This window comes from Juglans microcarpa x Juglans regia, chromosome 6S, assembly GCF_004785595.1.
Source record: "Juglans microcarpa x Juglans regia isolate MS1-56 chromosome 6S, Jm3101_v1.0, whole genome shotgun sequence".
NCBI lineage: Eukaryota > Viridiplantae > Streptophyta > Magnoliopsida > Fagales > Juglandaceae > Juglans > Juglans microcarpa x Juglans regia.
Genome location: NC_054605.1, coordinates 11,942,590 through 11,967,492, shown reverse-complemented (window position 1 = coordinate 11,967,492; position 24,903 = coordinate 11,942,590). Strand labels below are relative to the sequence as shown.

The following is a 24,903-nucleotide window of genomic DNA, read 5'->3' as shown; positions in this document are numbered from 1 at the left end:
TATAGTTCCTCACATAAAGGCTTCCGTTGTTTTCATCCAGCCACTTCTTGCACATATATTACACGGCATGCTCAGTTTGATGAGAATTTTTTTTTTCTGTTTTCACATACTTCCAGTGCCGCTTCTATCGCTGACCTTGGTTTTTCCAATTTTTTCGAGCCCTGCTCCCTTGAACCCAGCACACCTTCTCCTACTACTACGCATGTCCCTACTAATTCTCCTTGTCATTTTTGTACAACTGACTCTGCTGTTGAGCCTTTGCAGGTTTCTTCTTCTGCTACGGAGTCAACGTCTTCTTCAGCTGCAAATGACTCTGCCGTTGAGCTCTTGTAGGTTTCTTCTTCTGCTACGGAGTCAACGTCTTCTTCAGCTGCAGTCTCGCCTACACCTGTGTCTGCTACGGACTTGGTTCCGTCTATAGCTACTATGGCCCTGTTCCATGCCACTACTTCCTCAGCTCTTTCTAGCTCTCATCCGATGATTACTCGTGCAAAATCTGGGATTTTCAAGACACGACATCCAACTCATCTCAGCTTTATAAAGTCTTCACCGTTGATTCATGCATTGCTTGTCACCTCTGAGCCTAAGAGATTTAAATCAGCTGCCAAAAACCCAGCTTGGCTTGCTGCCATGGACGACGAGATGAAGGCGCTTTGCACAAATCATACTTGGGATCTTGTTCCCTGACCCTCCAATACTAATATTGTCGGTTCCAAATGGGTTTTCTGGACTAAATTTCTTTCCGATGGATCCATTGATCGCTTCAAAGCACGCCTCGTTGCAAAGTGCTACACTCAACTTCCCGGTCTTGATTACATGGACACTTTCAGCCTTGTGGTCAAAGCCTCCACAGTTCATGTCGTTCTCTCCCTTGCCGTGTCTCACAAGTGGCCCTTACGTCAACTTGACGTCAAAAGTGCCTTTCTCAATGGCATTCTTCATGAAACTATCTATATGGAGCAGCCCCCAGGCTATGTTGATCCTCGTCATCCTCTTCATATTTGCAAATTAAAGAAGGCCCTCTACAGCTTGAAACAAGCACCGCGTGCTTGGTTTCAACGTTTTAGTTCATTTCTACTAAGACTTGGTTTTTTTTGCAGCCGTGTGGACACTTCTTTATTTGTTTTTAATCGACAAGATGATCTTATTTATCTCATTCTTTACGTTGATTACATCATCCTCACTAGGAATAACTCTGCTCTCCTCACCAGATTTATTACCCAGCTACACGCCGAGTTCGCTATCAAAGACTTAGTCTCGCTGAATTATTTCCTTGGTCTTGAAACGTCTTACATTACAGACGGTATTTTCCTTAGCCAAGTTAAATATGCTACTGATGTCTTGGCTCGTGCTCACCTATTGGACAGCAAACCGGTTACTACCCTCGTGATTGTCTCTCAACGACTCTCCTCCGAATGTGCTAAATTTGCTGATCCGACTCTCTATTGCTCCTTAGTTGGTGCCTTGCAGTATTTAACGATTACATGTCTTGATCTTGCCCATTCAGTCAACTCTGTAAGTCAGTTCCTTCATGCGCTTATTGATGTTTACTTTCAGGCAATTAAGCGAATTCTTCGCTATGTAAAAGGCACACTTCATTTTGGGCTCAAGTTCACTTCCTCCTCTTCAATGGGTTTAGTTGCATACTTGGATGCCGATTAGGCTGGTTGTTCGGACACTAGACGCTCCACCTCTGACTACTCGATCTTTCTTGGCAATAATCTTGTCTCTTAGAGTGCTAAGAAACAACCCAAGGTTTCTTGTTCAAGCTGCGAATCTGAGTACCGTGCTCTTGCTCTTACTGCTGCTGAAGTTTTATGGCTCACTCATCTCCTACGAGATCTTAGGGTTACTTTAACTCACCGGCCTTTCCTTCTTTGTGACATCAAAAGTGCAATTTTTTTTAGCTCCAATCTCGTGTCCCACAAGCGTGCCAAGCACATCGACCTTAATTATCATTTTTTACGTGAGCTTGTTGTTGCTGGTACTCTTCGTCTTCAGCACGTTCCATCTCATTGCAACTGGCTGACGTCTTTACGAAGAGTGTTTCACGGGATCTCTATGTCTTCTTTCGATCCAAGTTTCGAGTTTGCATTAATCTCACTCTTAGCTTGCGGGGAGCTGTAGAGGATTCCAATAAATCAGTTATTGATTTACGAAATCCTCCTTAATCTTATATTCCTTGATTGTAGGAGATAAGGCTTAGGAGATGTGGTTTCTATTTGTAATTATCTTTCCTATTTTATCTCTTTTGTATTCAAACTATACTCTGTTTTTATACGATTATATAAATGGAAAACATCACCCCAAAGAAGATGTGGTGGTTTTACAAATATTGTTAGCATGCAGGAATTGAGGGGCGTTGTCTCTAATTTTTGGTTGCTAGCTTTACTAAAATAGTAAGGGTTAGTTTAAACACCGAGTAATTATCAGGTATTTCATTTGATCCGAATATCAGTACTCAAATATAAAATATTTTTTAATTTTTAATTTTTAACTTTTTTATTTAATATTACTTATAAATTATTGTCCAAACACTAAATCTAATACGACTTTTCCAAACTTTTAAAGAAAACAAAAAGAAACAATACAATTTTTTTAAAATTTAAAATAAAAATTATATTCAAACAGTTTTTTAATTTTATAAGATTTTATTGAATTTTCTTCTCTCTCATATCTCAAAATCAAATATAATATCAAAACGTAAACAATTTCACTACTGTTAACATATATTTTGAAATATTCTACGTATCAAAACGAGGCCTAAACCAAGTCGGAATGATACAACTTAAATTTATGATATTTATCAATTTCTAATTCAAATTCTATCGATTTTATAACGAAGTAGATTTGTCTGCTTGCTCCATCTATTTATCATGTTTTAGACGTAAAGAAAATCTTAAACAGCACCCAATTAAGTTGTCCCCTGATCATCAAGCTGGCTATATATATATATTAACTATAGTTAAGAATATCCAATCCCACTTTGACAAATTATTAATCATCAAGTGATCTTTTCTTATGGTTAAGGTAAGATAATTTATTATGAAAGAAAAATAAATACTTAAGAAGGGAGTAGGGCTCCAAAAAGCACTCAAAGCATTAGATACAACGCAAACATTAAAGTTAATTAATAGGGAAATGGTAACAAATAATTGAACAAGTCCATAGTTCGCCATTGATCGGATTTCTTATAATATATTGTGTTTAGATAGTGAGATATTTTCAAGTATTATATGAATAGTAATGAAAATGTAATGATAAAATATTAAATAATAGTGAATAATAGTGAAAGTATGTAAAAAATAATAATAAAATAATGAATAATAATGAAGTATTATGATAATACATAAATTCTCAATACTTAAACTAAATCTTAAGTCTAAATATCTCGAGACACATAACTATAAAACGCATGCTAATCGGCGAGGGTGAAAATGTTTTTGAATGAAGATAAAAAAAAATATTAAAAAAATAATATAAATAATTAAATATACAGCCAATATGGAAAGTGCTAAGGCTCGGGGATCGGTTTTGGGATTTTTATTAAGGAAGGTGTGTAGGCCGGGAGTGTCGTTAGATCTTATCTATGGCACTCATTGAAAGTGGAAATGGTTGGGTTCGCACAAAGAGAAACTGATGAAGGGGTGGCAACGCAGTGGTCATGCATCGATAATTATGAAAGCTAGATAAGTGTAGAACTATACGATAACAAAAACCTAAAAGTAAAGAAAGAGTTTGAAATGGGTGAAAAACAAAGAAAACATGGTTGACTGCTAAAAGAAATTGAGACATCCGGTGATAGAGGAGGAGAGGAGTTCCACTAAGAAGATGGGTACTACAAAGGGCTTTCGCCTTATAGCATTAGTATTGGATTGATTAATGTTATATTTAGATGTTAAGATAATTTCAGATGATTTATAAATAATAGTATTTTATAAATCCTATTAAAATATATTTAAATGTATAAAATATGTTGAGACGAAATTAACATCCAAATATAGCCTATACCATGAGGCATGAGATAAACTTTGCCTAATATCACCATTTTTGCTTTTTGTTTATCCCACTCAAAGTCTAATCTCATATTGTATTTCCTATCTAAACTTTTTATAATGATAAACTATTATTTACTTTTTAACTTTTTTAATTATTCTTTTAGATTTTTTTGTCATATTTTACAAATCTATTAGTTATTTTTTATTTTTTAATCAAATAAAATATTTTTTTTTTAATTATCATAATTTATAACACCCACGATTTTTTCTTTTGAAACATAACAATTATATCGTTCATTTAATTAAATTATTTTTGTTATTATTTACTTATATTTTCCATTATTATTATTTCTAAGTGAGAATCTAACAATAAATATCAAAAGTTTTATGAAATTGTTAGTTTAATTTTGTACAAATTTTTCTTGTAAATTGTACCGTTCACTGTGTGAAATAAGAATAGAAAATTAAGACGCCCTTGGTATAGTTGAGGGTCAAATTTGAACCTCTTTCAATTAGTGTAGCTAAAAGGTAAGATAATGCCATATGACCTAATCCAAAACCATTCAATATTTGGTTATCAATACCAGTGTTTTTAGAGATCATGACGGAAAGTTAAGACCTTATTTAATTATACAAATGAGATGAAAGAAAATAAAAATTAAAAATTAAAAAAAATATTATTAGAATATAATTTTATAATATAATTTTTATTTTAAAAATTTAAAAAAATTAAATTATTTATTATATTTTATATAAAAATTTAAAAAAATTATAATGAGATGACATAATTTGTGTAAAAGTGTAAGTGAAGATATATATAAAAGAAATCTCATTTCGAGAATAATCAAAAAAGAATTTTAAAATCCAAGGAGAACGGATTAAATGCAAAATGGAAAACAACCATATTGGGAGTGGAATTGAATGCATATCTTCTAAATACAAAGAAAAGGTGAAAAAGACGGTTATAAATTAAGTACTAAGACTTAGTTTGATATTTTAATCCATTTCAACTTATTATTATAATTTTTTTAAAATTTAAAATTATAATAATATTAAAAAACAATATTTTATTATCTTAACAGTAACATTCTAACAGCAAATTCTGAAAACAGTGTACTGAAATTCTGAAAATAGTGCAAAAAATAAGAATAAGAGAAAAAAAAGTCAATAGAATAATTGGAGGAAACTACCACGACACGTGGAGGGTGTCGGTGTCGTGGCTCTCAAAGAAAGTTGCATGAAAAATGTGCAACGTCACACTATCATTGCCCCGTTCAGAAACAAATGGATAGGAAGTCACTTCCTGGAAGTGGGCCCTTTGCCCACCTCTCCCCTCTCTCTCTCTCTCTCTCTCTCTCTCATTCTCACCTCTGTGACTGTCTGTCAGTACCAGTCTTTAACTGAGCTCACACAAAGCACGATGAGACTGCAGGAATTAAAGGAATTTCAATTTTCCACTCTGTCTGAGAAGTTTCAGTTAGAAAGAGATAGATAGAGAGAGAGAGTGATGGGTGGGGTGACTTCATCGATGGCTGCAAAATTTGCATTCTTTCCGCCAAACCCACCATCCTACAAACTAATTACTGAAAGTGCAACTGGCCTTCTGCTCCTGGACCCCTTTCCTCACCGCGAGAACGTCGACGTTCTCAGGCTGCCCACCCGCCGCGGCACCGAGATCGTGGCCGTTTACGTCCGGCACCCTATGGCCACCTCCACCCTCCTCTACTCCCATGGAAATGCAGCTGATATAGGCCAAATGTACGAGCTTTTCATCGAACTCAGCACCCATTTGCGGGTTAATCTCATGGGGTACTACATACCTACCTCCTTTCTCTCGTGCCTTTTGTCCCATTTTCACGTTTGTTTTTGTCTGTGATTGGTATATATTATACTGTATTCAAGATGACTTAGCGATACCCATATCACATTTCTGTGAGAATTTGAGTTTCTTCGCGTAGAACGAAAGGAAAGTATTGTGGAAAACTAGGAGCAGAGTATGTCTGTCTGAGCAGGTTTGCATTGACGCAGAGTTTTTTTTTTTTTTTTAACCATGTGAAAGGGGCTGATATCTGTTTTAAATATGGAGTTCGAGATTATATAGGGATTGAAGTGGAACGTGTGTCCATCGTTCGTAGTATTGGCTGTACAGTGGGAGGGCAGGGATTGGGTTAGGTCTGAGGTCTCTCTGTTCTCTTTTCTGTTTTTCTTTTTCCTTTCAATTTGTTCAATGCATGCGTGGATTTTATTCTTTAACATCCTCGGTTTGTGATGTTTTTCTGGGGTTGTTTGCGTCCTTGGTCCAATTGGAAAATGGAGATTCGTAGTGAAAATCGAAAGATCTTAGGATGAAATCATTCTTCTGTCTTTAGCTTAATGATTGATCCAACAAGAAAGTTGAGAAATTGGGATCTTTACAGTGGCAATACCATTAATTGATAGGTACAATGTTATTTTTTTCTTTTTATGAATCGATGGATCGTACTTACAATGTTTGCTGGCAGAAAGCTTAATGAATTGATCCAACAACAAAGTTTGATGATTGGTAACAGAAGCTTTGCCATTAAAACTAGATCCCACTTTAGCTTTCATTTTTAATTTTTTGGTTAAATTCTTGTTGGTCCTGGGTTTAGTGGCCAAGAAAATAAATGAATTTTATAGAAGTTGGTGAATGCATCTATGCATGGTTGAGCAAGTGTTTTGATTTATTTTGATAATGTATTTCAGTTTTAGCTTTTTTCATTTTTTTTTTCTGCATTTGATTTTGGCTTGGTTTATTTGACTTAACGCCCCGCCCCGTGTGTTCTACTTCCCTGTTTATGTAATTGTGATATTAATTTCAGTTTCAGCTTCTAATACACCTCTATAAATTATAAATACTTTTACTTACTGTTTCTAGTTGAGCAGGATGCATTTATAAGCTGAGTTAAATAATGTCTATTGATTCTGTGTTGTAAAGAAAAGTTTATTGCTTAAAGCAGGGCATTGCCAAAGTAGCAAAAACAAGGCTGAAATGAGCATTGCTAGCTGTGAAATCATCACTTGTTCCAAAAGTTTAAGTTGATGAGAAGAGATAGATTTTATTATTTATTTTATATTTTAACACTCTCCCTCACGTGTGGGCTAGACTCCCCCTCAATGGGTAGCCCAATACGTGGAATATTTAATTAAATGGAGTAGAGTGTAGAGTCAGGGTTCGAACTCAAGACCTCTGCTCTGATACCATGTGAGATCATCCCTTGTTCCAAAAGTTTAAGTTGATGGAAAGAGGTAGATTTTATTTTTTATTTTATATTTTAACATTAGCCTTAACTGTGAGAAAAGCTTCCTAGTTTTGTATAAAATCACCACCGTTGTCTCTGTATTCAATTGTCATAATGATAAGAGTATTTTTTTCTAAGGCCTAACCATCAAAATATGTGTGTTGGTACCATAAAGTCATAAATTACAGTTTCCATATTTATTATATGATGTCCCTCTTACAGTTTCTATTTTTATAATGTGATTTCTCTCATACAGCAGAATTTATCTAAGTTGGAGGCAACTGACTTCCCATTAAACTTCATACTTTGAATGTACTCTCAATCACCTTAGTAAATTATGCAGGTATGACTACTCTGGCTATGGACAGTCATCAGGAAAGGTATTAACAGCAGCTTGAAAATATAAAGGGAAACATGAATTTGTTTCTAGTGGTTTTGTCAATAAACAAGATTCAAGCTTTGAATCTCATGTCTTTCTGCAGCCAAGTGAGCAAAACACCTATGCAGACATCGAAGCAGCATACAAATGTCTTGAAGAGAACTATGGGGCAAAGCGAGAAGACATAATCCTTTATGGCCAATCTGTTGGAAGTGGCCCCACTTTGGATCTTGCTGCCCGTTTGCCTAAACTAAGAGCTGTTGTTCTACATAGTCCTATACTATCAGGGTTAAGGGTCATGTATCCTGTCAAGCGCTCGTACTGGTTTGACATCTACAAGGTCAAGTTCTTGTTTGTTGATCTACATCAATGCTTTTATTAATAGGTTAAATACTAATTTAATCCCATTGTTTTGCTGCAAACTCTCCAGGTTTCAAAGACATTAATTCGGTCTGTCATTTTGAGTCAAAATTGTCCTTTCGCCCATCTGTTTTTGATAGCCCTTACGAGAAATTAAAAACCTGTTTTTTATTAGGAAAAAAGGAACTTATAACTTTGAAAAAACACTTAGGATTTGAAAAAACTTTAAAATCTTAAGAAGAACATGTGCACAAAAAGGCTAGAAAAATTAGATAAAAAAGACCTAAGATTTTTAAAAAAAAAATGTCAAGAATAAAAATTAGAAATTAAAAAAGGAGGGAAGGGTGGATGGGAATCATGATGTTACCCTTTGCTCACTGCATCCTTCGGTTAAGAGAACATAACTTTAATTTATTTTATTTTATTTATTTATTTTTTATTTTTTCACATTTGTAGCATTTGTGTTTTCTAAATTTTATTTAGATACTTCTTAAGAATTTATATTTTTCGTTTTAAGGCATGGTTTGGACACTTGGAGTATCTCAGAATTTTGTGAATAGTAGTGAAATGGTTTGGGTGACGATGTTTTATTGGGTTTTAGGAAATGAGAGAAAAAAAAGTTCAATAAAAATATTATGAAGTTAAAAAATTGTTTGAATATAATTTTTGTTTTGAAGTTTGTTTGACGTTGTATTGATTTTTGTATTTGAATAATGATTAAGTAATGATTAGATGAAAAAGTTGAAATGTTGAAATTAAAAAATGTTTTGTGTTTGAGTGATATTTGGGAATGAAATTATGAGTTTTGAAAATTCCCATAGTATCCAAACATGCCCCTTAGTTTGTATTATTTGTTTCTTTAAAAAGTTTAAATCCTATTTTTTTTTTCTTATATATATAATTTTTTGAATTTTAAATTTTCATTATTTAATTTTAGATTGTTCTTACAAGAAGTTTTTTAATCTGATGTGGGCAGCTTTAAAATCTAACCCATCATTGATTGTTGTTATATTTAAAAAAGAGTTTTGCAGCTTTCTGTGTCTGAATACCATTTGAAATTTATTTTGTGCAGAATATTGACAAAATCCCATCTGTAAGGTGCCCTGTGCTTGTAGTTCATGTAAGTTTCAAAAACTTAATATCTTGCATTTGCCATCTCATAAAGTGATTAATGTGATCTATTTAGTGGGACATGCTTCTTCTATTAGTTTTTTTTTTTCCCTTGTAGTTGAAAATATAAATCTACATATTTTGCACCTAAAATTTTATTTAATACAACAATATTAAAGAAATTTTTTATTATATCAGAATCCACCTTTTACTTATAGAATAAATCACAGCACATTTAAATAATTAAAAGGAGTATATATATATATATATATATATATATATTTTGTGAGCAAAATAATTAAAAGGAGTAACAAGAATCAAGAAAGAAACCTTAATATATTATTCTTATCCATGCTTTGGCCCCTAGTTTTAATTAAAAACTTTTTGAAATTGAGCATGTCTTGCTTGGAAAATGGACATGTTGTGATAAATGAATGGTGAGCAGAAGAAATGATAGACACAACCATTTGTACGATACTTTATACTAGAAACATTTTTATAAAATAACTTATGAAAGTAATATCACTTTATATAATTACCATCGTTTTAAAACATAGTTATATAAAGAATAATAAAAAAATTGTGCGCATATCGTAGGGCTGAGTAGGGGTGTACACCTTTCGGTCTGGACTGGACCGAAAACTATACCAGTGGGTTTCGATCCCACAAATTGTGGATCGAATAAATTCGGTTTGGTCCCAGGGTCTATAAATTTTGGACTGGACTGGACCGAACTACATATATTTAAAATACTTTTAATAATTTAATATATTATTTTTATATAGTAATTATATAAGGTAATGATGTAATTTTAATCTAATTTATTATCTTTAACCATATAAAATATTAAATAATATATATTATCAATTAATAATAAATCATAAATTATGTGATAATTTATGTCATTATATGTAAATAGTTGATACATCATAGATTCATACATATTCTACTATTTATACTGAATTAAAGTAATTAGGTCTTTTTTTTTTTTTAAATACCTAAGTTGCAAGCAAGCATGAATATTCTATGTACAATAAAATTATTTGATATTCATTAATCATATATAAAATGTATGACATTATTAATAATTATGCATACTAAAGAGTAAAATCTAAGTTAGTAAGTAGTAACTATCAACACCATAAATATAATTATAGTTAAATATTTTTGTTTCATGAGTTAGTTACATAATCCACATTAATAATTCACTTAATTTTAATTTTAGTATTTTAAATAATTTTTTTATTAATTTATTTGTAAAAAAAAAAGTTGAAAAAAATAACAAAATAATTTGGCTGGACTGATCGGACTGGACCGATATACACCCATAGGGCTGAGCATCGACAATTTCGGAGTATGAGTGCCCTACCTTTGACTTCGACTCCGATTCTTATAGCCTCTAATCTGACTCTGATTCTGATTTGTCAAAGCGGAGTCGGATTTGATCTTTTTTATTGGTTTTTTTTTCCTCAGATCATTTAAAATTTGAATTTGGAAATTTTGGGCTTTCGCTAATCGGATTTGATCTTCCATATTTCAATTTTTTTTAAAAATATTATTTCAAATTTATTAAAAGATAACCAAAATTGCAAAAATAAATTATTCATACAAATTAAAGATATATAATAAAAATTACAAAACTAAATCATTCACTAGAATCACTACAAGTTAAAAAAATAACTAAAATTACAAAACTAAATCGTTCACTAAAATCACTACAAGTTAAAAAAACATAACAAAAGAAGAAGAAGAAAAAAAAAAAAAGTTGTTCCTATTCAACCAAGGAACCAATAAAGTGAGTGCCATTCCAAGTTGCGCCTGAAGAAAAAAGAAAAAAATTAATAAGGAATTAAGATATCACATAAATTTATAAAAATAAAGAAAACAAAATTAAACAAATAACAAATTACACAATTTCACAAATGCACCTCAACCTCAATCGTCTTCATATAGTAAAGTCGTCATTCTGGTGGTCAATTCTACGTTAAGATGTTAAAATATAAGAAATTAGTATAAAAAAAATTATAAATCAAGATGTATAACAAAACTTATTAAGTTTGAAATATATTACCTAAGTCTAACTTATAGCTCTCTACATCATCAATTATATCCAAATAATTTTGACTCATGCGTATGAGAGTGGATTTCAACTAGTTTTGCATACACACAAGAGCCTCCATAGTTTTAGGAGCCAAAAAAACTCTGAAACGGATCCAGGACACAACCTCTTGTGCTAAATGCTGATTCAGATGCTACGGTGGTGATCGGAATGGATACTATATCTCTCGCCATTATAGCAAGAACTGGATATTTAGTGGAGTTAACCCTCCACCAAATTAAAATATCAAAACTCTCTATAGGGATCTCAATATCCTCCAACAAATACCGTTCTAGCTCTGATTTATAGTCCGTCAAGCATGCTGATTTTCGCTCTTTATGGAAGTTTCTCAAAAAAGCCAAGGAATCAGATGAAGAGCTACTCCCCATTGAGATACTACTCTCATTACGAGTGTCAGAAATACTTGACTTAGACCCACATTTGTACTCACCACCAAACGTAACATGTTGTTTATAGAAAGGTTTCATATTGCTCGAGGATTTCAACAAATTTCTCACCTTTCTCATCGTCTAATGTTTGATTGAACCAATATGCTTGAGTAACCAACTTTTACTGTGGATCAAGAATGGCAGCAACAAACAACTTGTTTATCTTTCCAAGATCCCCCCAATATTTATTATATTTTGTTTTCTTTCTAAAGACCATTTGCACTCAAGCATCGACTAATATTGTCATAAAAACTATTCAAGTTGGCATAAATATTAATGAGCTCTTGAAAATACATATTCGCAGTGACATAATGTACCAGAAATACGCAATGCGACATTATAAAATACTCTTAGAAACTTCGAAAAGTTTTTTATAGCCTCCAAATCATCAAGCACGAGAGCTCCTAATTCTCTTCTCTCATGCCCATCTTCAGACAAATAAACTCGTGAGTACGGATCCTCATCAAGCAAAGTTTTAAGGCTTTTTTATACTTCCCAGCCACATCAGCATAAGAAAAGTCGAGTTCTATCTAGAAGGTACATCAAGACATAAGAAACTATTATATGGAACTTTTGACCTCTCAACACAAGAATTGAAAGTGGCAAGTCTTTGGGGAGAAGACTTCACATACCTAATCAAATTGCTAATCTTTTTGATTGACTCATCAACTTCATGTAAATATAAAGTCTTGATCCACAACACACTCCAGTCTTCCAACTTCAACTGTTCTCAACCAATCAATAACGGAGTCGTTAGAGGAAGCATTGTCCGCTACTATTGTAAGAATTTTGTCAATCCCTCAATCAAGCATACACTCCTCCAACTCCCTCCCAATTGTTGCCCCTTTGTGATCACTAATACGACTAATTGAAATTATCCACTTATGCAACTTTCAACTACTATCAATAAAATGAGCCGTGACACACCTGTAATTGATGTTTTGGATAGACGTCCAAGCTTCGATGGTCAAGCACACTCTTTGCTTAGTAGTCAAAAACATTTTTTTCAAACTATCATTCTCCTCAAGAATAGCCTCACACAATCTCTCATTACCGTAAAATGAGAAAGAATAGGAAAGATCAAGGGATTTAGTGTAGTCCTGAAACTCTTGGCCCTCAACAACTGGAAAAGGTAACTCATCAACTATCACCATCCTAGCAAGGCAAACCTAATTTCTTTCTCGTTATACTTGGTCATCCTTAGTGTCTTTTCTCCTTCCCCTCCTTCAACTCTTGCCTTCGGGATAAAAAATTGTTGACCCTTGTCCAATCTACTCTTACGATTTTAAGAGCAAAGAGAGATGTGTGCTCTCAAGGCTGAAGTGTTCTACCTCTTAGGATGGCATTTCCACAACCTCCCACAATTGTTACAAGTAGTTGTAGGTTCATCGGGATCACAATTAGGGACTCTTGTGAAGTGATCCCACACTCCAGACTTATTTTTGGAGATTCTAGTACCTGGTGGAGGGCGGGGGGTAGACTGAAAGGTATTAGGAGTGCCAACCGAAGAGTCTAATGGTTCACTAGACTCATCGATAATGGGAGCCTCAACAAGCTGTTGTGGTCCTTCTGGACATGATGCAAAGGTGGACGTAGGAGTGCTTGCGCCTTCAATATTCATGATTTAAAACTAAAACACAATACAACAAATCAAAAAAACTTCATGATCGGATTCACAACCAAGGATTCAAAACTAATGGTTCACAACCAGATTAACATTAGAGAACATATTATAAATTGAAAAAGTGATGGATCATTAGAGTCCAATGATTCAGAACCGTAAAGCAGAACTTCAAAATTATTTGCAAATATTGTAAATGTGGGATGCACGTTTAGCACCAGCTGAAAGGGAAGCAAGTGGTTTTGATAACTGTCATTGATGTGTACATACACTTCTTTTTCTCTTACTTGTTTAATGGGTAATGGCTATACAAATCAACCAAGTAATTATATGGAATAATTGCCTTTAATTAATCTTAGAAAATTAGAGAGATTGTCTTTATAGAAGATAAGGTTGATATGTGAAATATTCATGAATACATTATATGAATTAAATGCTTCTGCCTCTACTCTTCTTTTTCATCCAGCCCCAATTCATATGATTTGTTCTGATGTTGGTAAAGGTGACAAGTTGCTCAGAGTTCACTGTTACATGCAATATACAAAAAAAGTAGATGAATTCAAATCATGCAATTTAGGGACATTTAAAAGTTACTGGTGAGGACAATTTTAGATTACTATTTAGGAGTTTACTGTATATACAAACAAAGAGATTCACAAAGCTGCTGCATATAGATTCAACAAATACAAGTAAGATCACCTAGTGTCAATTAACTTATTATATATACAGATGAGAAAGAATTCAAATACAAGCGTCCCTTCTTTTTCTAATAATTAAGGTACTGATATTTGTCTAGAAAACTAACGCATTAACTAAGACCTTATTGAAGACACAAACATAAACACATAAGATTAATTAATTATTGCATTAACTCTCAAGTTGAAGCTGTTAATTATTGCATAAACACATATCATAAACACACTAACATTTTCAAGGAGAGAGGCGACGGAGATCATTAAAAAAAAAAAAAAAAACTCACTCTGAGATGGAGAGGCGACGGGGAAATTTTCAAGGAGACTGTCGGTCGGTCCGTCACCTTACAGCTTGGTTAGCCTCGAAACCCTGTAACATGTCAAAGAAAATAAAACATCAAAACAAAATAGAGAGAGGCGATGAGAGAAGAGGGAGAGATAAGCAATGGGACTCGAGAGAAGAGAGACGGGCTTACTTGGGTGAACGCTAGGCTGGGTGGACGCCAACCACGGGCTGAGGCTGAGGTGCTTGCGGCTGCCGGCTAGGGTCGTGTCTTTGAGTGGCTAGGGTTAGACCAGAGGGACTCAGCGGGATTTGAGTGAAGTCATTAGTGATGAACTAAAGGTTGGGGGGGGGGGTAACTTCAGCCAAAACCACATAAAACGGTGCTGTTTAACGTCTAAAAACGATGTCGTTTTACGTTGATTGTGGCGTTTTGTGAGTCTGTGACCAAAACATGCCGTTTTGACTCTGTTCTGGTCCTTTTGGGCTGCTGGGCTAAACAACTAGAGTGTATTGGGCCCTTCTTTTGTGTTGGGCCCTTTTTTTCCTAAACCCTAAATCAAATCCTAAATTAAACCCTAAGCCAGTTTTAAATTTTTAATCTTTGTTATAATCATAAATTTCTTTATTTATGGTTTTTATAATCTTTTTATCACTAAATTTAATTGTTAGTGTTGATTATTAACAGTTACTATTTAACTAATGTCTATTTACATTTTATTATACTATAGTATTACATGTTATTAAATATTAACAAATTATAATATGTACTAATGTTTTAACTTATTCCTATTATAAACTTATACTATGGTTTTAATTACATCTTATTATATTACTTTCTAACTTATTTCTAATTTAATTATATACTAGACTTAGTATTAAATGTTATTATACATGAGTTATTAAATATTAGCATTACATATTATTATACGTTAGTGTTTATACATAAGTATTACATGTTATTATACATTAATGTTATACAGTATTGTATGATGTTATATATACTAAACTATTATTAGTTAATTTAGGACTCATTTGGATAGTAAGATGATACGTGATGGTTTTAGATGATTTAAATAAAATATTATTAGAGTATTATTTTTTAATATTATTATTATTTTGAGATTTGAAAAAATTGAATTATTTATTATATTGTGTAAAAATTTGAAAAAATTATAATGATGAGATGAGATGAGGTGAGATATTTTTTATATCCAAATGAGTCCTTAGTCTATTTATATTATAATATAAGTATATTATTTAATAATAATAATTTGTTCATACTAATGTATTATTAAATTTAATTTAATTCCGACTCTCGTTTAGAACAAAGTCGAAGTAATATTTTTAGAAAGGACAGGTAGTTGTTAAAGACCAGACACTGACGTCTCCTGTGCAAGTAAGAGCAAAATGAATGAAAGTGTATTAAATTTAAATATAAATTGAAGGCACCTAGAGGACCGAGATCCATAAGAGATGAGGAGATAAAAGCTATATGTAAAAGGAGAAAAGCAGTATCTTTTTTGCAGCAGAAGTGATGGAATGTCAGTGTGTACTCAACCTCAACTCGAGTCTTTTAAATAGAGATGTCTTTGTTTGGTAGACGTGAAACTGGTTTTCTTAATTTCGAAAATTTATGATACTGCAAACTCTTGCTTTCACTTTTATCTGTTTTTTTTTTCTGCATAAAATCCCTAAGATATGAAAGCTACAGAGCTAAAAGGTGAAAAGCAGTATCATTTTTGCAGCAGAAGTGATGGGATATCAATTTGTGGTCAACCTCAACTCAAGTCTTTTAAATAGATGTCTTTGTTTGGTAGATGAGAAACTGGTCTTCTTAAGCCGTTTATTTTCGAAAAATATCTTATTTTATCTCATTTCATTTTATTTTATCATTATAATTTTTTCAAATCTTTATATAAAATAAAATAAATAATTTAATTTTTTTAAATTTCAAAACAAAAATAATACTAAAAAATATATTATAATAATATTTTATTTAACTTTAATCTCATCTCATCTCTGAAAACAAACTAATTCTTAATTTCCAAAATTTAATGATACTTCAAACTCTTGCTTTCACTTTTATTTATTTATTTTTTCTTCTTCTTCACATATTACAACATCTTTAAGGTCTGGTTTGGATACACAAAACATCTCATCTCATCTCATCTCATCATTATAATTTTTTCAAACTTTTAAATAAAATATAATTAACAATTCAATTTTTTTAAATTTTAAAATAAAAATTATATTAAAAAATTATATTCTAATAATATTTTATTCAACTTTCAACAAAATCTTTCATCTCATCTGAACTGCATAACCAAACGAGGCCTAAATATACATGCATTGATATGCCTAACTTCTGTAGAACTACTTTCATTTGAAGTTTGAAGTTCCAGAAAAGTAATTTGAGGTTTAGACGGTATTTTTCTTCTGTACAATGCTTGGAACATATAAAACACTGCCACAAATGTGAGGTCTTGGACATCTTTGCAATGTCAAATGAAAATATAACTTGGGAGAACATTGATCATAAGTAGAGAATTAAAATATTATGAAGTATTGGTCACTGTATTTTTTATTTTGTTTATTTTTTATTATATGGAGATCATGTAGAGTTGGTGAAAGATCCATCATTTACTTATGTAACATGAACATGTTGCATTTGCATGGTTTTCAACATTCATCCTCGTTAAAATAGAAAGAGAAGTGCTTCGTTTATAAATTGATGTTATCAAAATAAACTAACGTGATTTAATGTGATACGATTGATTATAGATCCGACGTTTTGCAAAATGTCAAGGTCACTTTATAAATTTACGTTTCTTTCCAAAATCTCTAGATGTGACACTTTCTCGACAAGAAAATATTAACTGTTTCATTTGATTTTCTAGTTGTTTCCGGTGGGACAATAGACAATCTCGGAATAAGTATGAAAACAATCTAATTCGATATCTTGCCCGGATTGTGTTGTTGTATTGCAGGGAACTGCTGATGAAGTTGTCGACTGTTCTCACGGCAAGCAGCTCTGGCAACTGTGTCAGGAGAAGTATGAACCCTTATGGATCAAAGGAGGAAACCACTGTGATTTGGAGCTTTTTCCTGCATACCTCAGGCATCTAAAGAAGTTCATCTCCTCGGTTGAAAAGTCACATTCACGTCGGCATAATGCTCCGACCAGCCGCACAGACAGACATCATGAACGCTACTCCAGATGGAGTACCGATCACTGCTTGGAGGCTCCTAGGAAGAGTACTGATCATTACTGGAGAGAGAGACCGAGGAACAGCATCGACAGGTCTGAAAAATTTAGAATCATTCAAGACTACAGCTTCAAGTCTCAAAACAATTTGGACAAGTCGAGAATGTCGTTTGACCAGATTGAAAGGTCGAGGAGAAGCGTGGAGTTATGCCATGAGAGATCTAGGAGAAGCATTGACCAGCAGCTGGAGAAAGCTCGGAAGAGCGTTGACTGGTTGGATAGGATTCGAGCTGGGTAGAGGTAGATATGTTTTCTCTGCAACGAATTTTGTGCTCTGAGTTCGTTCTTGGGAAAAGGGATTGGGAAATTATTTTCTGGATTTACTTGTGTTTTCTGAAGTTTGTTATCTTGAAGCTTTTGTTATCTTGAAGCTCCAGCGAGTGTGTCGTGGATTGAAGTGTCTTCGTTTGGTTACGCAGTTTTGATGAGATAAAATGAGATGTTTTGTTAAAAGTTGAATAAAATATTGTTATAATATAATTTTTATTTTAGAATTTAAAAAAATTGAATTGTTTATTATATTTTATGTGAGGGTTTGAAAAAATTATAATAATTATATCAGATGAAATAATTTAATTTTGTGTAATAAAACTAGCCATTTTTCTAAGTTCATTGTCCTCCTTCTAAGCAATGGAAGAGTTCTTGGGTTCGTGTTTTCTGTGATCAGTATCTTTCATTGACAACAAAAGTATTCCAAGGTAGTTTGGTTAAAAATGGTTGTTTTTAAAAATGTTTTACTATTATATAAAATAAATTTATAAATTGAAGTGATTTGATGTAATATCTAGGTTCAGCACCTGGTATGTTTTATTTTTTAGTTTATAGTTATGAAAAGCCCATTGGGGAATGTGAGTAAAGTTTTTGGAAGAGACTACGAGCTTAAGATTTTTTTTTTTTGACAGAATATAATTTTTAAATAGGTTTGATAATAAGGTTTAAAATCTTTTAATAGAACAAGTGGATTTTCACCTGGAAAATTTTTTGGACAAGTATTTTTTTTTTTCTTTAGGTTGAGTCGAGGCTCAAAACTTAAAAAAAAAGCTCATGTATTAATCTCATGCAAGATCAAGACGTGGACCAAATATTTTTAGGTTAAAGAGCCCTAGCTCGTAAAAAACAATTCTAGACTCCACCACGTGCACGGTTTCACTTTCATTCCCACTGCATGCACACTTCAATCACGTACATGTTCTACGGTTTGCCGATGCACATCTTTCCTTCTTTCCCTCTCTAGGGTTTTTAGATTCAATCCCCTATATATATGCGCATCACAACCATCCCTCATGCATGAAGAAACCCCAAGTTGTCGCTGCCCTCTTTTCATGACCTCAGCCATCCAAACTCCTCAGAGCATCTACCTACTCCCAAAACTAAGTTGTGCCTCAACCAACCGAGACCTCCACTCCATTGCCGCTAGCAAGGCCAGCTCAAGACGACTGGTGGCACGTCCGTAGTGTTTCTGCGTTAGAAAGCCGACTCTGTGCGTCCTAGCCACCATTAGCAGCATCACGAACCCAACAGCTCCTATATTAGCAATCGAAACATAGCACCTGCTCCCTCCACGACGAACCACAACCTAGCCACCCACAACGCCAACTCTCTCTGCGTCGTCATTACCTGCCCAGAAAATGCCGGCCATTGCCACCCCAAGTCTGTTGTTTGTTGACCTTCTCGATAAGCCCACGACCTCGTTTCCCCTCACGACACCCTATGTCCATCACGTCTCACACCGCTCAACTCAACAATGTCTTCGCTAACCACCCAGTTCCGCCATGTCGTGCTTTCTATCACGGGTCCTCTGTGCTCGTTGGGTAAGCCACGCCGCACGTCTCTTTGGTTTTGAAATCAATATGTGTTTTGTTTTAAAAAATGGGCGTTAAGTTTTTATTTCAATCTGTCAAACATGGCCATATTTTGTTTATTTCCCAAAACACATTTGTTAACAAACTGGTTTCACGTGGGCTGCAGGTTTTTCTTTAGACTTAGATGCTTGTGAGTTTATATTGTTAAGTTAGTATTTTAGGATATTGATGAATTTAATGAAATATTTATTAAATGATTATTGATGAAATTGGGAAGTGATAATATTTTTAGGATTAAGAGAATTTTAGACATCTAGAAAAAATAGGTTATTTTAGGTTTAAGAATTGAATTGAAATTTATGGGAGTTACATGACAATTTTATAGGTGATGATTGATGCTCGTTCAGTACTCCTGTGGAGAAATTATGATAAGCTAAGCAGTTTAAGTAAGCGGGGTATTTAGGCTAGACTTTACATAAAATAAAATGATCTGGGGTTGATTTTATGAAAAGCATGCATGCTTTGTTATGAAAAGAAATTTGAAATAACCCCAGTTATTTGTTCTGCATTACTCATGAAATTCTATATAAGAATAAAGTATTTTCTGGTATGACTGGTGCATACATGAGTTATTTTTGCATTTTGTTTCTGAACTGTGCAAAAGAGAGCGAACATGAGATTTTGTGCATAAAATTATATTTTTGTGATCTGATTATGCTCTGTTCTGAAGATGTTCTGTACTCTGATATAATATGATGTGATTTCTGAAAACTTCTGGTATGAGATTCTGTTTATGTATCTGTTCCATTTTGACCTTACCACGGATGTAAAACTGTGGCCTCTGATCGGGTTGATACCAATTTTTCTGTTTCTGTTGCACTCACTTTGGATGCAAAGTGGTTTTCTGCGTGGTTTTTCCTGTGTGCACATTCGGGGCTTTGAGAATAATAAAAGAAATATTCACATTCTGTTTCTGCTTGGTTGGCCGCCAGGGTTTGCACAATCCTACCACAAGGTTAAACATGAAATTTTGTTCTTATATAATGTGTTCAGTTATATGACAAAAGAATTTTGAAGAGGAATATTTCTTTAAACTTTCACTCTGATATTTTTGATAGCATGTTCTGACTCTACATTCTGAAAATAAAAAGTGTTTTTGTTCAGCATTCTGAATTCTAGAAATGCTCATGTTAGCATATTAGTATATGTTTTCTACTTACTGAGTTGTTGATAACTCACCCCTTATTTCCAAACATTTTTCAGATAATCTTAATGGTTCTGCTGGAGAGCAAGAGTAGGCAATGGTAGAAATGTTTGATGTTCGCAGATGAATAAGTGTTCAATGGTACAAGTACTTATTTGAGAGTCATAATTAGTAAATTAATTAATTTCGGTTATTTTGATATGATCGGTTAATGATATTTTTGAGTCTTTTGGAGAATTTCTAATTTATTTTATTGATAAATTTTTTGTTGTCCTTATGAAAGAACATGAATATTTGGATTGGACAAATGAATTAATATTTTATAGAGTTTTCTAGATTTTGTAGTTGTAATATTGGAGGTGATATTAAGTATTAAGAGCTAACTCTTCAGACTTTCGAAAACGGGACGTTACATTTGATGTAGTACGTTATATTGTAAATATATTTTTGTTATAAAATAGTTATAATGTACCAGTTTGTGCTATCTATATGTGATTGTAGCAATTTTATTTATTTTTCCCTCCAAAACTTCTTAAAAATAGATTCCCCTTTTGTTAGAACAGTTTTATTTTAATTGTTTTTAAATTTAATCTCTATTTTTATGTAGTTATTTATCTCGATTCTTGCGAAAAAAAAAAACAAATTCTTAGCACCTTAAATAGTTCATTAAACAAGTTTTATTTTTACCAAGACCCAATAAAAATACATTTCAAAGACTTTTCATTCTTTTTACCAAAAGCAATATAAATTTATCCCCATTTTTTAAAAGAACTTTGAATGCTTTGCCCCGTGTTAAGCGCGAAACAAAATGATTCAAATACCACTTTTTTCGAGTCTTATTTTAAATAGAAGGTATCTTAGTATATGTTATTTTATAATGTTAGATGGAGGGGCGCCCATGTGGGACTGACCCCCTCCTCTCCTGCATTGTAACTAGTAACACATGGCTTACTATCATTTAAATGGCAGAATGAAGGTTGGCCTTTAAGGCCAGCCGTGTGGGGTGGGCTATATATAGCCCCCCTCAGTTGGTTTTTTGGATCATCTAAAACACAAATCTCTCACTCTTTTTGTTCTCTCTTGAAATAGTATTTAGACTGTAGATTTGTTGAGTGTTACTTTAGTTTACATTACCTAGTACACTTTGCCATTAAAAGGAGATGCTTGAGATTTGCTAGACTGAATAAACTTGTGGAGTAACTTAGTAAGCTGTGCTTTCTTACATTGGTATAAGAGCTATTTTTTAGTTGTTCCCAGTTTATACTTTTTTCTTGCATATGCCTGAAATCTGGGTGCAATTTTTTGTGTTCTTTTTTTTTTTTTAAAAAAAAAAAACCAATTGAAGTCTTTCAGTGTGTGCGCACCAGTGGTGCTGCCACATTTTTTTAAAAAACTCAATTTGGGCTGAGCCGCCATGAGCAGTGATGTGCTGCGCGCACCAAAGAGGTGGTGCAACGCCACCTCTGTTTTTTTCTGGAAAATGCCGTGTATCGATATCGACAGCTCAAGGTGAGGTTGAAGCTGCGGCTGACGTTTCATTTGTAGCTGAGGCGGAAGCAGCGGTTGCTTGTGGTGGCGACAGAAGCTTGCTGCGTAAAGGCACTGCTCATGTGTGAGGTTGAGGCTACGGCTGACGTTTCATCTGTATTGAGGTGGAAGCAGTGGTTGCTTGTGGTGGCGACAGAAGCTTGCTGCGTAAAGGCACTGTTCATATGAATAGTGCCCTAGTAGATGACTTTGTCATCTGGGCTGGGCTTGGGCCATTCGACTTTAAAAAATGTTAAACAGGGCTGAGCGTTTTTTTTTGTGTCCCAACACTACAAAAGCTCATTTTTAAAAAAAAAACAAAATAGGACATCAAATGTGGCACACTTGGGTTTTGTACCGAAGACCACCTACTAAACCAAGGAGCTAGGCGCACCACTAGGCTGCGAGTTTCATTTGGTTTAGGTGGGGTTTTTAAATGTATTTCTTATACATTTGTTTTCTCTCTCTTTTTTTACAAGATTTAATATATGCTTAGATATATTTTTATTGTTATATTACATGTGATCTTTTATTTAATATTTTAGATTAAATGTGATTACATGTATGTGTGAATTGAACATGTGGATATGTGATTATTTTATCATCTATGAATGGTAGGCTTGAATGTTTAGACATTAGTCTTCATTTCTTTTAGTGATAAAATAGTAAATTCCCACTAGGTAGTCTTAGTTAGTATTGTCAGTGTGAATGATAGGCTGAAAGAATTGCAGTGGTCCCAGTAAGAACTGTAAATGCACTGTATAACCAAAAGACTACTGTGACCCTAGTAAGAACTGTAAATGCACAGATGAAATAAGAAAAATGGACTGTAATGGTCTTTATGTTTTTACATGTGACTATAGCTAGATGACTACTTAAGATATTGGGAGTATGATTGAGATTTAAGATGATTAAAATTTCCCATATTTGTTTTTAATTTTGTGTGAGAATTAGGTTATAAATTTAATAATTGGATATTGTAATGCAAGAGATGATTATAGAGTCTAGCGATTTTGTGATCTTGCGACATGTCTAAATTTTTTTTTTTCTAGCTTGGATCGACGCGATGGATTTCTTATGTGTGTGTAATATCTCTTCTTTGCATATTGTAGTGAAATGACATTCAAGAATATAGTTGCCGATTTAAACAAATAGGAGAAATTGGATGAGGAGAATTATGACACATGACATCGCAAGATCCAATATGTCCTAAATGAGCAAGAGGTATTGGATGCCTTATCTCACTCCCTTAATGAGCCCGAGAAAGGGGACTTGACCCAACACAAGATAGTTCATCTAGCCCATACTGAGTGGCTAAGAAGAACCTGTGTGTGCACATAATCATGTTGAGCAGTATACACAATGATCTCATGTGTGAGTTCGAAACCTATGACACTGCCAAGTATGTGGCAAGCTTTGAAGATGAAGTTTGGAAGAACTTCAGCCACAAGATTACATGTTTGACTTCTATAAAATGCGCTCTAACCACATGATGAAGTAGCTTCTTAGGGCTATGTCGACCATGATCTGCGAACTTAAGACGATAGGAAATAACCTGACTGATGAACAAGTCTAGGTAGTGATAAGATCATTATCGAATTCTTGGGAGAATATGAGCGAGAATTTAACGCATAATGAGAATATTAAAGATTTTGATGATGTCTCACATCACTTGGAGCTAGAGGCTGCTAAGCCCAAACATTTGGCCTATGTGGTTGAGTCTGGTTCTTGCAAGGCATCTAGGCCTAAGCGCAAGATCCAAGATAGGGTTAGTTGTTGAACAAGTGAAGAAAGTGTCAGGAACTTCTCAGCGTAGCAAAAGAGGCAAGCGCAAGAAGAACAAGTCAGAATTAATGTGCTTTAAATGCGGAAGGAAATGCCACTTCAATTGTGACTGCACTGAGCCAAAAAAGGTACACTCTAACTTTTCTCGCATTATTTTTGTAACTAGCCATATGATGGTTGCTCATTTCTATCCTGTGTGGACTGTTGATTCAGGAGCAACAAAACACATAGCAAGAGATTGAGCTAGTTTTGTAGAGTATCGTCAAATTTCAGCTAGGAGTCGTGATATCATGGTGAGGAATGGAGCTAACGTAGAGGTGCTGGGATTTGGTACCTACAAGATGGACTTACGGGGTGGTCATACTCTATTTCTCCACGATGTGCTATACGCTCCCGAAATCCGATGAAACTTACTTTCTATAGTTACTTTGTTAAGACTTGTTTTTGGATTGTATTTGAAAACAATGGTGTTTCCTTTTATTTGAGAAATATTTTTTTATGGTTGTGCTTTTTTATTATACGGTTTTATGATATTGGATATGAATTATTCAAATATGAATGAGTCTATTGTTTTTCTTTTTTGTATCTGATAATTTGGATTCATATGCATGACATGCTAGGTTTGGCCATATAGGATAAGAAAGAATGACTTGGTTAGTTAGAGAAGGTTTGATAGACAATCTCGCTAAGGTTATTTTGCCCACATGTGAACATTATCTTATGGGAAAAGCCAAAAGAAAATCATTTTGCAAACTCAATAGGATATCTTTTCCATTGCAATTAGTCCATTCAGACATTTGTGGTCCAATGAGTGTGAGGGCAAGAAATAGAGGTGTCTACTTCATCACATTTATAGATGATTTTTCACGTTATAGTCATGTCTATTTAATCTCCCATAAGTCTGAAGCATTGGAGTGCTTTAGGCGATATCTCATAGTAGTTGAGAATTAGCTAGACAAGAGCTTAAAAACTCTGAGAACTAACCGAGGACGAGAATATCTTTTTGAACAATTTAAAAGGCTCTTTGATGAAAAAAAAATAAAAAAACAGTTGATGATACTAAGTAC

At 33.6% G+C, this 24,903-nt stretch overlaps 1 protein-coding gene and 1 long non-coding RNA gene across 2 annotated transcripts in view; one reads left to right on the top strand and one right to left on the bottom strand.

Annotated features, from left to right (window-relative positions):
- The first annotated feature begins 5,329 nt into the window (after positions 1-5,329).
- Positions 5,330-17,824, top strand: LOC121236936 (alpha/beta hydrolase domain-containing protein 17B-like). The gene is made up of 5 exons (XM_041133456.1): positions 5,330-5,807; positions 7,602-7,638; positions 7,741-7,977; positions 9,070-9,117; positions 17,241-17,824. Exons 1-5 carry the CDS (start codon positions 5,506-5,508, stop codon positions 17,754-17,756), a joined length of 1,140 nt encoding a protein of 379 aa, XP_040989390.1. The 5' UTR covers positions 5,330-5,505; the 3' UTR covers positions 17,757-17,824.
- The window catches only part of LOC121236938, a 30,154-nt gene continuing 20,046 nt past the window's right edge, over positions 14,796-24,903 (bottom strand). Inside the window, exons 2-3 of the long non-coding RNA XR_005934847.1 lie at positions 15,022-15,032; positions 14,796-14,828 (exon numbers count right to left, since the gene is read on the bottom strand). This is a non-coding gene — a long non-coding RNA (uncharacterized LOC121236938). The remainder of the gene's footprint in view (positions 14,829-15,021; positions 15,033-24,903) is intronic.